Source organism: Ambystoma mexicanum, chromosome 5q, assembly GCF_040938575.1.
Source record: "Ambystoma mexicanum isolate Mex_15411 chromosome 5q, UKY_AmexF1_1, whole genome shotgun sequence".
In the NCBI taxonomy this organism is placed as follows: domain Eukaryota; kingdom Metazoa; phylum Chordata; class Amphibia; order Caudata; family Ambystomatidae; genus Ambystoma; species Ambystoma mexicanum.
The window spans coordinates 1,343,677,991-1,343,692,199 of record NC_090933.1 but is presented as its reverse complement, the minus strand read 5'-3'; the positions used below and the strand labels follow the sequence as shown (position 1 = coordinate 1,343,692,199).

The window sequence follows — 14,209 nt, the reverse complement described above, 5'->3', positions numbered from 1 at the left end:
CGATTAAGAACGTAGTAGCTGTAAATTATCTTATTTTAACCATGAAGCTCAATATTCTTTTCATAACAGAGTCATGGTTTCATGATAATAGTGTGTTACGATTTCATTTGCTAGTACCTGACTCCTTTAAAAAAAATGACATAAAAGAAATAGAATAAAAGGAGGGGGTGTGGCCATTTTGACCAGAACCTCTTTTGAGGTTACAAATGTCCATGCCCTCAACTGGGATGTTAAATCCCTGGTGTTGACGTGTACCTATCACCCCTCCCCTAATGAGATCTATCGGATAATACTTTGTTATAGACCTCATGATCGAGGTACTCCCTTGGATACTCTCGATGCCTATCTGGGGGTAGAAGCCCTACATTGTTCAAAATTGATTATTTTGGGTGAATTGAAAATATGGTGCAATGTCCCAGAAGATGCAGATCGTAGACATCACTGACATCCTGCATATTCAGGACTTGCATCGTGCCTCTAGCTCACCAACGCACACGGGTGGCCATTGCCTAGACCTTGTTCTTTACAAGGGTATTGAACTACGTGAATACAAAATCACCCGGAGAGTTGGTCAGATCACGCTGTGGTGAGTTTTTCAGTTCCCATCACCTGCACATCAAGGACTTGAACCATAAATACCAATGGGCAGATGCTCCGACGAAATTAAAGATCTAGATTACATTTCAAGTAACAACCTATTGGAGGATTTAGAGTATACACAATCACCTACTAATTGTACTGACCTGTATACACATATTATGACACATTTCCAATTAAGTATGATAAAATTGCCCCCTTAAAAAGCTTTAAGAAACTCTTGAAGAGAAACAACCAATGGCATAGTGAGAGGTTAAAAACCGTCAAGAAAGGCTATAAAAAAAAAGAAAAAATGCGGCTTAGGACCAGAGATCCCGCTGATTGCCAGAATGCCAAACTGGCTTTGGAGGAATACAAACAGGAGATAATTCTTCTAAAATCATCCTCTCTGCAGAAATACATCAGTCTTGCAGATAATAGGCCTAAAGCACATTTTTCGGTATCGCAATCAGAAACTTTACCAACCCGGAATGTACCAATGTTAGCCTATTAGCCTGAACTCAAATGGCCAACGAGTTTATTGTTTCTGAGTCCAACTTAGTTGATGAAAACACTGAATCGGACAAGGAAAGTTCTCATCACAAATGTTCATTCTCAACGTTAAAGACTGAGGATATTATTAATTTGTTAGCCAGGCTGAAGCACACCAATTTCGGATATGATCCAATGCCGGCCTATCTGGCAAGCAGCATGCAGGTGCACTTGGTCAGGCTATACAAACTCTGGTCAATGCACCTTGTGCTCAACACTGTGTTCCACCGGACTTAAAATAATAAAATTTGATGCCTTTGTTAAAGAAAGCAACACTGGATCATAAAGTATTAGCCAACTAGCGACAAATTGCTGGCCTTCTATGCCCTGCAATAAATTCTGGAAAAAATGTTAACCATTGAATTGCAGAGTTTTTAAGAGGAACATAAGCTCCTGGACCCATATCAGTCCGCTTTTAGATGAGACCACAGAACTGAGACTGCACTGGTGGCAGTTTGGGACGATCTGCTGAAGGCCAGTTATGAAGGGGCTGTCAGCATGTTGGTCCTGCGGGACCTGTCGGTGGCCTTCGATACAGAGGATTTCATTCTACTCTCTAGATTGGTATCAGTGGCTCATGTATCTGAAGAGGCCTTGGATTGGTTTGCTTCCTTTTTGACCGATCGGACTCAGCAGGTCTCAGCTGGTTCTTTTCTTTCTGTTTCTCAGTCTGTGGACTTTGGGGTCCCTCAGGGGTCTTCCCTGTCCCTGGTTCTGTTTAATATTTACATTCATCCACTGCTGAGAATCTTGTCTGAGTTTGGTTTGTGTTATCATTCATACGCTGACGACATCCACATTTATATACGATTGGAGCAACCTCAGGAGGCAATTGAAGGAGCTCTGTCATGTGCAGACAGGATACAAGTCCTGATGCTGAAGAACGAACTCCAATTAAATCCATCAACAACAGAGGTTACTGTGCTCAGCGCAAAAGAAGGGCCAGAAAGGTTCTACAATCTACCTCGCGTCCATCCCCGTTTGGGGCACCGATAGAATTCGCGGATAAAGGAAGGAACCTTGACTGTATCTGGCAGTCCAGTATGGACTGCAGTTTACAGTTTAACCAGACGGTCAAGGCTGTTTATTATCAACTTAAAACTCATTAAGCCCCTGCAGCCGCTCGATGTAGAAAAGGATTGCTCAATTAGACTACTGTAATGCCCTCCCTGTGGGGGTCCAAACATTTCAAATACAAAGATTCAAGGTTCACAGAACTCTGCAATCAGGCTGATCTTCAAGTTGCCAAGAAGGTCAACTGTCTGCCAGTATCGGAGACGCCTTCATTGGCTCCCAGTACAGCAGAGGATATTATTTAAAGTGCTGTGCTTGGTTTTTAAGTGCATTCATGCATTAGCACCAGCCTACCTGACCTACAAAATGTAATTCATCAGCGCTCTCGATCGCTTCGATCTATGGAACAGAGCCTTATGGCGGTCCCTTTTGTCAAGATATCGACACAGGGTGATAGACCTTTTTCCTCTTTCGGCCCTCGCTCTTGGAACTGTTTGCTAATAGACTTTCGATGGATTGAGTCTCACCCCATGTTCAGAAAGCAATTGAAAACTCATCTTTTTATGTAATTATTCTATCACCCCTGCAGATACTGAGTTACAGCTTTGCAAAGTCTACAATTGACCACTAAAGTAACATCTGCGCCTAGGTGCAGTTCCTGCTCAGACACTGCAGGATATGAGCGTTAGAACCTTTTAAATCAAATCATAGTGGCTAGCGATTGCCTGTGGGTCATGGTGACTAGTGTGGGTTGAGAATAATTGGGACATGGTGGGTATCAGTGATTATTTGATGAGTCTGCAGGTATTACGGTCGAGGATAGAGAAAAGGGTGGTAACTTGCTTGGTGTGAGGGTGTGCGCACGAAATGCAAAATTCTAGCAGGTGGTGGTCTGTCCAGAGTACAGGGTTGTTGGCAGTAATGGTAAGATTGGTATTGTAGTTGATGATCAAATCGAGAATGCAGGCTTTGTTGTGGGTAGGTGTAGAGACCATTTGGGTGAGACACATCTCAAAGTGTGTGCTGGAAAGTATCATCGCTTTGTTGTCTAGGGCGTCATTGAACCTCAGATTATAAATCTCTGAGTGAAATGATTTAGTATTGGGTTTGATGATAGATGTCAGAAGAAGCAGTGTGTCGGATTCAGTGTGCTTAGTTTGTTCAGATGTTGGTAGAGGAGTAGGATGTTAAGTGTGGTTTGTGGGTCGAGTGATAGTTCGAAGCCTGGCAGGGATGTTACAGGAACCTCTCTAATTGGTAATGAAGATTTATGGATGAGGGCAACACGTTGTTTGGTGAGCCGATCAGATCTGCTGATTGCGTATCCATGCAGAATAGTGACAGGTAGGGGCCAGCTGCGCTATGTAGCCAGGTTTCTGTGATTGCTAGATTGTCAAGGTTTCTTTCAACAATGAGGTCATGAAAATCTGTTGCGTGGGCGCATAGAGAGTGTGTTTAATAGGGCGCAATTTAAATATGTGTTGAGGGTGGGTGGTGGAGGGCTCAGTGAGCTGGTGGATGGTAGGGGGTTATGAGGCTGGTAGGAGGTGTGGGGGGGAGGTGAGTGACCCTGTGTGACGGTTTGCAGGGGTAGGGCTGACATAGTGAAGAAAGTCTATTTTTCCTAAGTGGGCCTAGGGCAGTTATGTAGCCAACTAAGTGGTTAGTTTGGGCTGATAGGTAATGCGAGTGGCTTGCTTTTGTGAGGAGAATAGAGTAGGCGGGGCAGGAAATATGTGGGTCGTGGAAGTGAGGTGCATGGAGCATTGATGAGATTGATAATGCACCTGCAACAGCTCGTTAAAGCAGTAGATGGCTTACCTTTAGCTGGGAGCGTTGCTGGGAACTCATGACCAGCATGGGAGCTTGCGTAGTTGTGGTGGCAATATTTTGCCCTGACATGGTGTATTTAGAATGCAGGGTGGGGGTGGTAGATGGGATGGGTGCTGACAGGCAGGGTGACTCATCATTGGTAGTAGTAGGGGGAATAGCAGGGTTGGAGACAGCGTTTCTGACCATGCACGGACAGGCCCAGAAAGGCGAGGTTCTTAATAGTGGGTCTTGTTTGTGGGCCAGCTTTGCCTGCCGGTGGATGTCCAGGTCTGGGTCTTCCTGGCCAGCAGGCCAATCAGGGGAGCCTAGAGAGGAGGTCCGGGGGGCGCTGTGGATCTGAGCGTGCATGGGTCAGGGGCGGCCATCTTGTTGGAGCATGTGCTGCTGTGAATCCTAGGGGTGCCCTGCTGGGCTTTTCTTGGGGATTATAGCCCCGGAGGGTGATGTCTCCTCATTGGTGCCTGGATGCAGGGTGGCCTCAGGAAAACAGGACCAGGCAGGCGAGTGCCTTATAGTGTTGAGGTGGTAGGATGCTATTGAAGCACCTTACAGAGAGTCTTGGCACTACGGATTGCAGAACCATAGAAAATAACAGGGTATGAACTAAATACCTGCTCCATTATGAAATTGCCAGAGGTTTCACAAGAAAGAGCCTGGGTGAAGCTGAAAAGGTATCAAGGTCATGGTGTGGTGGTATGCACTGGATCCAGCTAGGCAAGTGATGTTTGAGCTAGAGACACAGGACCGGCATTCATAAAGGTCAAAAAAGGCTTAGGGCACCAAACTGGTATGGATGTTGCTACTTGTTGGGCGCTTGTAACGCAAGAGGCAAGACCCCAGAGCCATTCGAATTAGAGGTGTCTTTCCATTGGGCTGAGAGTACAGGCCTAGAGTGTTGGGAATTACATTCTATTAAGGGAAGAAGTGTGGATACATTATTTGGATTTGGGGGCCAAGATTTGCAAACACAAGTTTACTGACTTATTGGAATGTTTCTGTCAGACATTTAGCAAAGCTAGGGTGGGAAGAACGCACACCATCTGGGGAGGTTTTTTTCTGGGTACTGGATAGTCTATGGTAGGGGAGTTGCTAAATTGTGAGTGCAGGCTTGCATGTAGCAGTTTTATGAGTGTTTCCTGGAGTACATTCTTAAGGCAGAATTGGTCTCAAAGTGGGTCTGCATGACTTGAGAGGACCTGCATAGCCATATAGATCATCTTCATGCAGGAGGCCCCGGGTCTAGGTGCGAGCCCTTTGGTTTTGCTCTACCCTACTGAAAGATCCATCAGTTCTGGTGCTTCCTCCAAAGGGAAGATGAATAGATATTTGAAATGGGAAAGTAGCGATGACTTGACCCAAGTTCCCAGAGCTGTCTTTGAGCATTATGCGCTGAGTGAGCTAGCGAGGAATCCATCATTGATTTTATGTTTGGATTGGAGCTTGGATCATCCACAATGTTGCTTATGGGTTTCACTCTCTCATGCCATTGTGAGTCACTGCCAGAGCCCACACCAACCGTGTTGCCAAGGCATGTTTCCTTCCCTCAGAATGGAGAAGATAGAGGCTTGTGCCATTTACAGAAGAGGCATTGCACATTGTTAGGGGAGGAATGGTTTGGGATGTAGCCTAATTTCAGCAGTCATGGTCGGACAGAATCAGCACAGAATCAGTGGATTGATATTGTGGTTTGAAGCAACTGATGGGCCTTACATTAAAGGGCACCCTACTCCATCCCTGTGTCCACCATACTGCCATCCTTTTGTTTCACTTCGCATCTGCTCTGTTTGCTCCCCTCGCAACTCCATCGCTATTTCTCTACTCTCCTCCCTTCTCCATTCATCTCCCATTGTAGTCTAACTGAACACTCAAGACTTCTTTTAGAGGTTATACATTCAGAAGCTCATATAATGGTGGATTGACCCTAAACATGGGGATTTAGGATGAGAAATCATCAAGTGTCACTATTTCTACTTTCTCCTACATCCAGGCTCAACAGTGGAAGATTCTTCACCGCCTCCCGTCCTTCAAACAGCAAATTATTCTGCCGATGGTGCAACTCCAGGTAACTTTCTGATTCACCTTTGATACAAAATAAAATGGCAACTCCAATGAGTTTAAATGAGATTAAGGATTAATTTCATATTTTGGTCAGTGGTGGACTAGGCTACAGAAGAATGAAGAGAAGATGGAAAAGGCCTTGATAGGGCTGTCGATCACATGCCCAACTTGTGCTGCTATGAATTGAAAAGTGCAGAATTGAGAGAGTGAGATGTACATACTGGAATAGTGAGTTATTGGGGGTAAAGTGAATATTTTGCCTGTGCGCCAATCTATATCATATATTGAAATATATGTATTTGATTTTTATACAATCCTGGCTGCAATGGACTGATTGTGGCTGATATTCACTTTTAGTCAGCCTGAGGATAGGAAATGGTAATAGTTGTCAGTTAGTGCAGTAGTTGTGCTAGGAAGCAAGCAAACGGGTTATGGTAGTTTCTCAGGTTTATTTAGGTTTCTAAGTTAGGTAATAGGTGCTGTTAGCCAACATACACCTGTTGGTAGCTTGTGCTTATGTTTCACCCATCATCAGGCATTGTTAAGACATTGCATCATGTCTACAAATTGTTTATACATATGTTTTTTCTGTCTGAAATATGTACACATTCAGTATATACCGTATGGCTGTACTTCTGAGTCACGGGTTCCTCTGTTTTAGTTCATGTCATTAGTTATTCCTTTCAAGAGTCCAGAAGTAGACTACCTCCAGCAATAGAGTGGGAAAGTCAAGGAAAAAATCAAAAGTCCAAAGAAAGTACCCAAGAGTTAAGAGTCAAAGAAACGTCCCTCTCAGATTGAAAACTGATCTCTTATAGGGCTGGTGACACTCCATTATTATCATAATTCCAGCGCTGCGGATTGGCCAGCTCTCTCCCTCACCCTCCCCCAACACGCCCACTGCCTGCTGATTGGACAAGGAGTTGGGGTGTGTGGGTGATGGAGGCTGAGATTCATCATCTCAAAATGACAAGTGCGTTTAACTTTGTCATTGTTCTTAAAAATCGTACAACATGGCAGCTACCCCATTTTTTTCAGATAACTGCAGGCACATATATATATATATATATATATATATATATATATATATATATATTTGAGTTCTATATTTTATGACGAGTCGGAAAATACTAATCATATCACGGCACACACCCTTCCTGGGAGGAGCTACCATTTTTATCAATTTACTCCTGAGCCGAAATAGTCACAAGACTGACCCTTCAAGATTCAAACCTTACTTCCATAACCTATCACCACACCAACTTTCCATTCCCTCGGAATTATGAGAAGGCCGGAATCAATTGTCTTTATAAATCAACGTGTACATGCACATCACACAGGATTCATATTTACATTACACTGACAGGCTTCTTATACTCTTAAATGTGAGCCTGGGATGAGCTCACTGGGACCTATGACTCTCTTTTAAAGAAAAGTTGGACCAATGTTAATCACATGGCAAGGCATCACATGTGTCCCTCATCTTTAAACTAGCCCCAACCTTTTTTTAAGATTAATTTCTGTTCTTGTGAGCTCACACGAACAGCTGCTTATCAGCAAGGTCTGTTTCATACACAATGTTTGATCATCCATTAGTGGCTCAGAAGCCATTTCTTGAGGTTGAGTCAGCCCTGAAAAGGAAATTTCTGTGGCTACTTATGCACAGCTAATGGGGAGACCTGACCTTAAAGGTCATCTCTGCTAGCCGCGTTATCTATAGCTCCTACATTTTTGATCTAATTCTCAGTTATTTATTTGTACTTCTAACTGAACCATGCCTGCTTTTCCTGGAGGGCCCAGCCCACAGGTCTTGAGTTCAAATTTTCAAAGGCACAGACCTTTCAGTTCAGTGGAGAAAACACCAGCTGCATCCATACCTCAGAAAGTACTGCTTTAAATCGACAAGATGTGCTTAAAGGTACCATTTAGCATTATGTCTCGGGAGGATAGCTCAGTGGCAACGTGCTTGCCTTGGAAGCAAGACGACACGGAGCACCACAGTTTCGACCCCCGGGTCAGCGCTTAGAAACCTCTGGGTATTAAGCGCGTTATAAATAGCCTATCATATCATATTTCTGGGCAAGTTCTTTATAATATAATCTTTCTTTGCCTAGAGTTTGGACAGATATAAGTTCACTGTAGGTATTATTCACAAATAGGCCGCAGTTACATAGAAAAGTCTTGTCCACTTCTCCAACTAGTAAACCTTTCCGTTTAAATATCAGTTTATTTGTGAAAAGTAAGTGTCGTACTCCCAAATATGTCACTCGGCTTCACTCTTTAAATGTAAGGCACAATTCCTCCATTTTATTTTTCAAAGACACAGCATTTCAATGTATCTTTTCCCATGCGTACTGCTGCAGTTTTGAATCTTTCAACTGGTGTCTTTTCCCATTTTACACAGTCAGCATCCGCAGCACCCCATATCTTTTCCCATTCATTGGATTCGCCACTATGTGTGGGTGTACCCCTCCATCGCAGATACCTGGGGGATAATCATGTAAAGAAATTACAGCATTTAAGATCTGGACAGGGAGTTATGCAAAATTCACATATTTTATTCTTATGCCAACGTCAAACTTTTTATAAAATATACAATAAAAAATTCAGAAACTACCTTTGTTTACACTTCATTAGGCAGAAAAACATCAAAATCAAAGGAGTGGAGACACACTGCAAGGGATCCACTACTGGATGTATAGTGTAAAATTGAAATAGAATCTCCACTATAGAAGAGTAACAATCATTTGTACTGCGTAGACCCCTCTCTACCACATATGCACCTCAGAGTGCTTGATTCATTGGGCATCATTAGCAATATTACCGTTCTGAGTCAGACTCGCCTTCAGCTGAGTACCTTTCCATTTTGATAAAGTTGAGTGAGGCCCCATGTTAGAAGTCACTGTTTTGTACTGGCTTTTATATTTCAATGGGACTCCACATTAGCCAGTTTCATTCGCACAATAGGGGCCTAGCATGGCCTAACCAACTCTGTCACACTGGAGCTGTATTTTTACCCCACAGCCTGTGTTCTTGGCAGCCCTGACCCACCTTCTCTTTCTCTGAGCCTGTGTTCCTGGCAAGCCCTTTCCCTTCTTCGCTTCCTCTTTGCCTGTGTTCCTGGCAGCCTTTTATCTCCTTGTCGACATCCATGCCTGTGTTCCAGGCAGCCCTTCCCCCCTTCTCTTCCTCTGCTCCTGTTTTGAAGGCACCCTTTTCCCTCCTTCTCTTCCTCTTTGCCTGTGTTCGCTGTCAGCCCTTTCCCTCCTTCTCTTCCTCAGTGCCTGTGTTCCTGTCAGCTCCTTCTCTCCTTCTCTTCCTCTGTGTCTGTGTTCAAGGCCCCCCTCCCCTTCAACTGTGCCTGTATTCAGGGCAGCCCTTTCCCTCCTCTTATTTTGTTGATGTGTTCAAGGCACCCCTTTCCCTCCTTCTCTTCCTCAATGCCTATGTTCCTGGCAGCCCTTTCCCTCCTTCTGTTCCTCTGTGCCCGTATACAAGGTACCGCTTTCGCTCCTTCTCTTCCTCTGTGCCTGTGTTCCTTGCAGCCCTTTCCCTCCTTCTCTTCCTCTGTGTTCAAGGCACCCCCTTCCCTTCAACCTTGCCTGTGTTCCTGGCAGCTCTTTCCCTTGGCCTCTTATTCTGCCCTTGTGTTCAAGGCATCCCTTTCTCTCTTTCTCGTCCTCTGTGCCTGTGTTCAAGGCACCCCATTCCCCACTTCTCTTCCTCTGTACCTCTGTTCCTGGCAGCCCTTTCCCTCCTTCTCTTCCACTGTGCCTCTGTTGAAGGCACCTATTTCCCTCCTTCGCTTCCTCTTTGTCTGTGTTCCTGGCAGCCCTTTATATGATTATCTTCCTCTTTGCCTGTGTTCCTGTCAGCCCTTTCCCGCCTCTTCCTCTCTGCCTGTGTTCCTGGCAGCACTTTCCCCTCCTTCTCTTCCCTGGTGCCTGTGTTCCTGGCAGGCCTTTCCCTCCTTATCTTCCTCTGTGCTCATATTGAAGGTACCCCGTTTGCTCCTTCTCCTCCTCTGCGCCTGTGTTCCTTGCAGCCCTTTCCCTCCTTCTCTTCCTCTGTGCCTGTTTTCCTGGCAGCCCGTTACCTCCTTCGCTACTTTTTTGCCTGTGTTCCTGGCAGCCTTTCGCTCCTTCTCTTCCTGTGTGCCTGTGATCCTGGCAGTCCTTTCCCTCCTTTCCTTGCTCTGTGCCTGTGTTTCTGGCAGCCCTTTATCTCCTTGTCTTCCTCTTTGCCTGTGTTTATTGTAATTGTAATCGGTTATTTATAACGTGCTTAATACCCAAAGGTTTCTAAGCGTGGACCCGGGATCAAATGTTTTTGCTTTGCGTAGTCTTGCTTCCCAGGCGAGGGCGTTGCCCATGAGCTATCCTCCCGAGACATGGCTGCTCTTTCCCTCCCTCCTGTTATAGAGTCCAACAAAAAAGTCCTTAATAATTTGAGAAAGTGTAAAGCGTCCGGCTTTGTTATAATTGTGTCATGTTTTACATGTTCTCCTAAATCCAGAAGCACCAGTAGCGGACGACTATTCGTCAAGTCCCTTTGTTGGCGATACAGATGCTACCTCTACACCACCAACAACAACAACAGGTAACTTTCTGTTTTTTTGGGACAGTCCTAGGTTTATTTTATTCTCAATAGTAGAAGATACCCATTTACAAAATAAGGTTTGTGTGAATCCTTGGAGCACCGCTCGTTCGAGGAGCGTTTTGTTGGCACTGAACTTGATAACACAGCATCAGCACTGCGAGCCAGGCAGGCTCTTGCTGATCACGCTTCCTGGAGGGGGCGGGGCCGGTGATCAGCACGTGATCACGTGACTAGCAGTGTCTACTTCACACCGACTCAACCACCCTTGCGGCGTTAAGCCTGTCGGGGTAAAGGGCGCTGGCTGTTGTGCGGCTGTTAGGTGGATAGAGGAGAAGTGTTCAACTCCGGTGACTTTTGTAAGTAGAGATTGCCGAGGCCCTTTGCTATTGGAAGATAGTAATTAAACTAACCAATTCATCAACTTTCATATTCATGCTGGGAGCCTTGTGCGCTCATAAATAGTTAGCGGCGGGAGATTGTGGGGCTAGACCCTTTGATCCCAGTCGCTTTTCTGCTATACGCTCCAAGTCATTGCACAACAATTATCCACATTTCGTACTTCTAGAATTCAGTCACAATAGGATGGTATAAGTTTTAGCTAATCCTTGCCCATTGTGAAAAGACTGTTGAGGAGGCGAAGCGCCAGGCATGGTCTCTCTGTGACTTTTGTGCTTCTTGGTTGAAGAGGAATACATTGGTCTGGCTGTTATGCTGACCAGGTCTACGAAATCAGGCATGACTTTACAAACTACATCCCCATTGCTCTCAACCATTCACAATAGTACGGGATTGTCAGGCCAGCATGAGTGTGCGCCTCCGGTTCGGGATCCGGCCAAACAAGGCACGATGGTGAATGGGGACATTCGAATGTTCTGCAGCGGCTCACTATCAGCCCATAGAGCAAAGAGGCGCGTGGCTAGTGTTCAGACACAGATGGCTGGGGGTGTTTGTAGTGTTGGCTTCACAAGGGTAAGTTCTGAACCTGACACTGCTAGCCCCACAGCAGGCACAGCACCGAGCCAATTACATGCTGTTGCGTGCCAAAGCTCTTGCTGGAATGACTTATCCATCTCTGATACAGCATTGTTAGACTCGTTAACTCAAGGAATGGCTCTTCCTATTGCGACAAAGAGTTTAGCTCAAGTAGCAGGGGATGCTGCCATTATTGATCTAGATATGAATGGGTCGGCATTCTCTGATAAAAGCATGTCGGAAATTTGTCCAGCACACCTATGATGTTCACAGACTCCTCCCAAAGCTCAGATGATGATTTAACCGTATCAAACGAGTCAGTGAGTGTGGGTTCATGTATGTGCACCCTGGGCACGAATACTACTTTATGCCATGGAGTGTGCTCGCGTGGGACTAGCACCCACTGGGATATGAATGCACCAATCATTCTTCAATCCAATATTACTTTACAAGCGCTACATTTGGCTGTTCAATCACTAAGAGACTTGTTATGCTCCTTAGACCAGAAAGTCATGCAACCGGGAAATGATATTAATGAACTATTGTCTGTATCTGATGGGAGGGGGAAGTATCTATGTGTTCAGTAGCTACACAAACTTTTTTAGAGGTTCCCTCTGCAACAGTATTATGACTGCCTGCAAGTATTTTCCAAAACCAGGGACACATTAGTATTTTACCCTGCTTTGACTCTGTTATATATGAAGTGAGCTCTGCGCCTGTAACCCGAGCATCGAGTCCAATTGTGATAAGTAATTCGCGTTCTGAGTGTGCTCATTCATTGAAGCCTACACCTGCCCTAAAAGCGTACTCAATTTTTAATTGTGTTAATAAAAAAATGTCCAACACGACAAATGGGGATGTGGCTTCGAAAAAGAAAGTACTTAGGAAAATAGTTGAAAAGAAGGTACAGATGAAGTTACCCAAAAATCAACCGACACCCAAAAGTATAGGGAGAACCACTTCATGAAATCCATCTCGTTACCAAATGTTGTAAGCAAAAAAGCAAGTGAAAATGCTTCCGATGGAATAAAAAAAAATATATGATGTTAAATCGAGCTGAGTCAAGGAAGCCCATGAAGACTCTTGGTGCAGGGGTTGTGGAAGAGTATCCCCCTTTAGATGCCTTGATGACAGATATTGCGCAGTTGAAGTCTCAGGTTGGCCCTTGAAAATCCTTGCCGATGACTGAAATAGTCAGCTTGGTGTAAGTGAGGTCACCAGTCTATCTTGCACCGAGGAGGTGATGCGACAGAGAGAAGAAATAAGGAAGGCGGTGGATGCTTATATGCAAGATCAGCACCTTCTGCCTTCGTTCTTGGGGGCTTCCGCTACTCAGCAGTGTTTGCCTAATAATGGATCTATCACGTTGGAAGATGCTGCGAGGCAACCGATAATCAATAATGACACAAGTAGAATTAGAACTATTGATCTGGTAGCCCCTTCCTTGAGCAGAACTCTGGTTAGCATTGACAGCAATTGCCCGATTACAAGTGACTTCACGACCAGTGTGAAGCCAATAATGCCGACTCACATATTCCAGGTGACTTCTCCAACACAGTACTATCACTTATTAAAAATGCACTAGGTGACTTGGGAATGAACATGAAAGGCAAGGAATCTGGTCCCTCTGGTTCTTCATTAGGAAAACAAGAGATCAATAGAGTCCAAAAAATTAGAATGCGACCGGCCTTATGCTCTTTGATTTTCAAATGCAGACCGGCTCCCTGCACTCAGTATGATTTAAACCGAAGAGCCATTTTGGCAATTCTTTCTGATATACTGTCACTACGGGACATCACATCAGCTGACCTAACTCTGGTAGAATTTGTGTCCAACGAGAACTTAAATGCTGTTCGAATTTGGACTCAATCCAGAGCAATTCAAAACTTAGTTTGGCAAGCAAAGAGCTCTTTGTTCGACCTGGGTTTTGTACTCAGTGGGGAAATTGACAGTACGCCTAGTCCATCAACATCAAGTATTATGGAATGCGTTCCCAAGTCTAAAACCTTGCCACCGAATTACACAAATAACAAACAAGGGTTGCAAGGAGGGGGGTCTTGTACTTGCAATTGCAATTTAGATCCAAATTAGCCATGCAACCCCAGAGATCACTATTCCCTCTCATTGGTCAGTTGGAATTCCCGAGGCTTTAAGCACCTCCTGAACAATGATGAGAGTGGGCTAAGCAAGTTTGATATAACCCTCCTCCAAGAAACGTGGCTAATCGCACCTTTAGTTTGGGCTGAACATCAGGTCCATCATGTTCCTGCCTTAAAGTCCTTGGTAGGCAGACCATCTGCGGGCCTAGTAGTAGCTGTGAAAGACAAACTGGTTTTTTTGTCTAATTTCTGGGCAGCTCCAAATCCCTATATGTTACTTGTTAGGGTGGTTATTCATGGTGGCGTATATGCGATTTTCAATATATATTGGAATCCTGTAGCCATCACCACAGACCTATTCTTTAAGGATTTGAATGCGTTGTTCGATATGGTGGATGAAGACAATACCATCACTCACCATATTTTGGCTGGGGACCTGAACTTGAATTGCTTTGCAAAAAATGAAGGGCAACAATGTGAGAGATTGGTGCGATGGAACTCCATAG

General features: G+C 44.7%; 1 protein-coding gene across 3 annotated transcripts in view; it reads left to right on the top strand.

Moving 5' to 3' along the window:
- LOC138498116 (uncharacterized) overlaps window positions 1-14,209 on the top strand; it is a 389,950-nt gene that overhangs the window by 95,990 nt on the left and 279,751 nt on the right. For all 3 annotated transcript variants that reach the window (XM_069621976.1, XM_069621975.1, XM_069621974.1), the window contains 2 exons: window positions 5,963-6,037; window positions 10,549-10,632. In XM_069621976.1, the coding sequence (XP_069478077.1) occupies window positions 5,963-6,037; window positions 10,549-10,632 (159 nt within the window). The remainder of the gene's footprint in view (window positions 1-5,962; window positions 6,038-10,548; window positions 10,633-14,209) is intronic.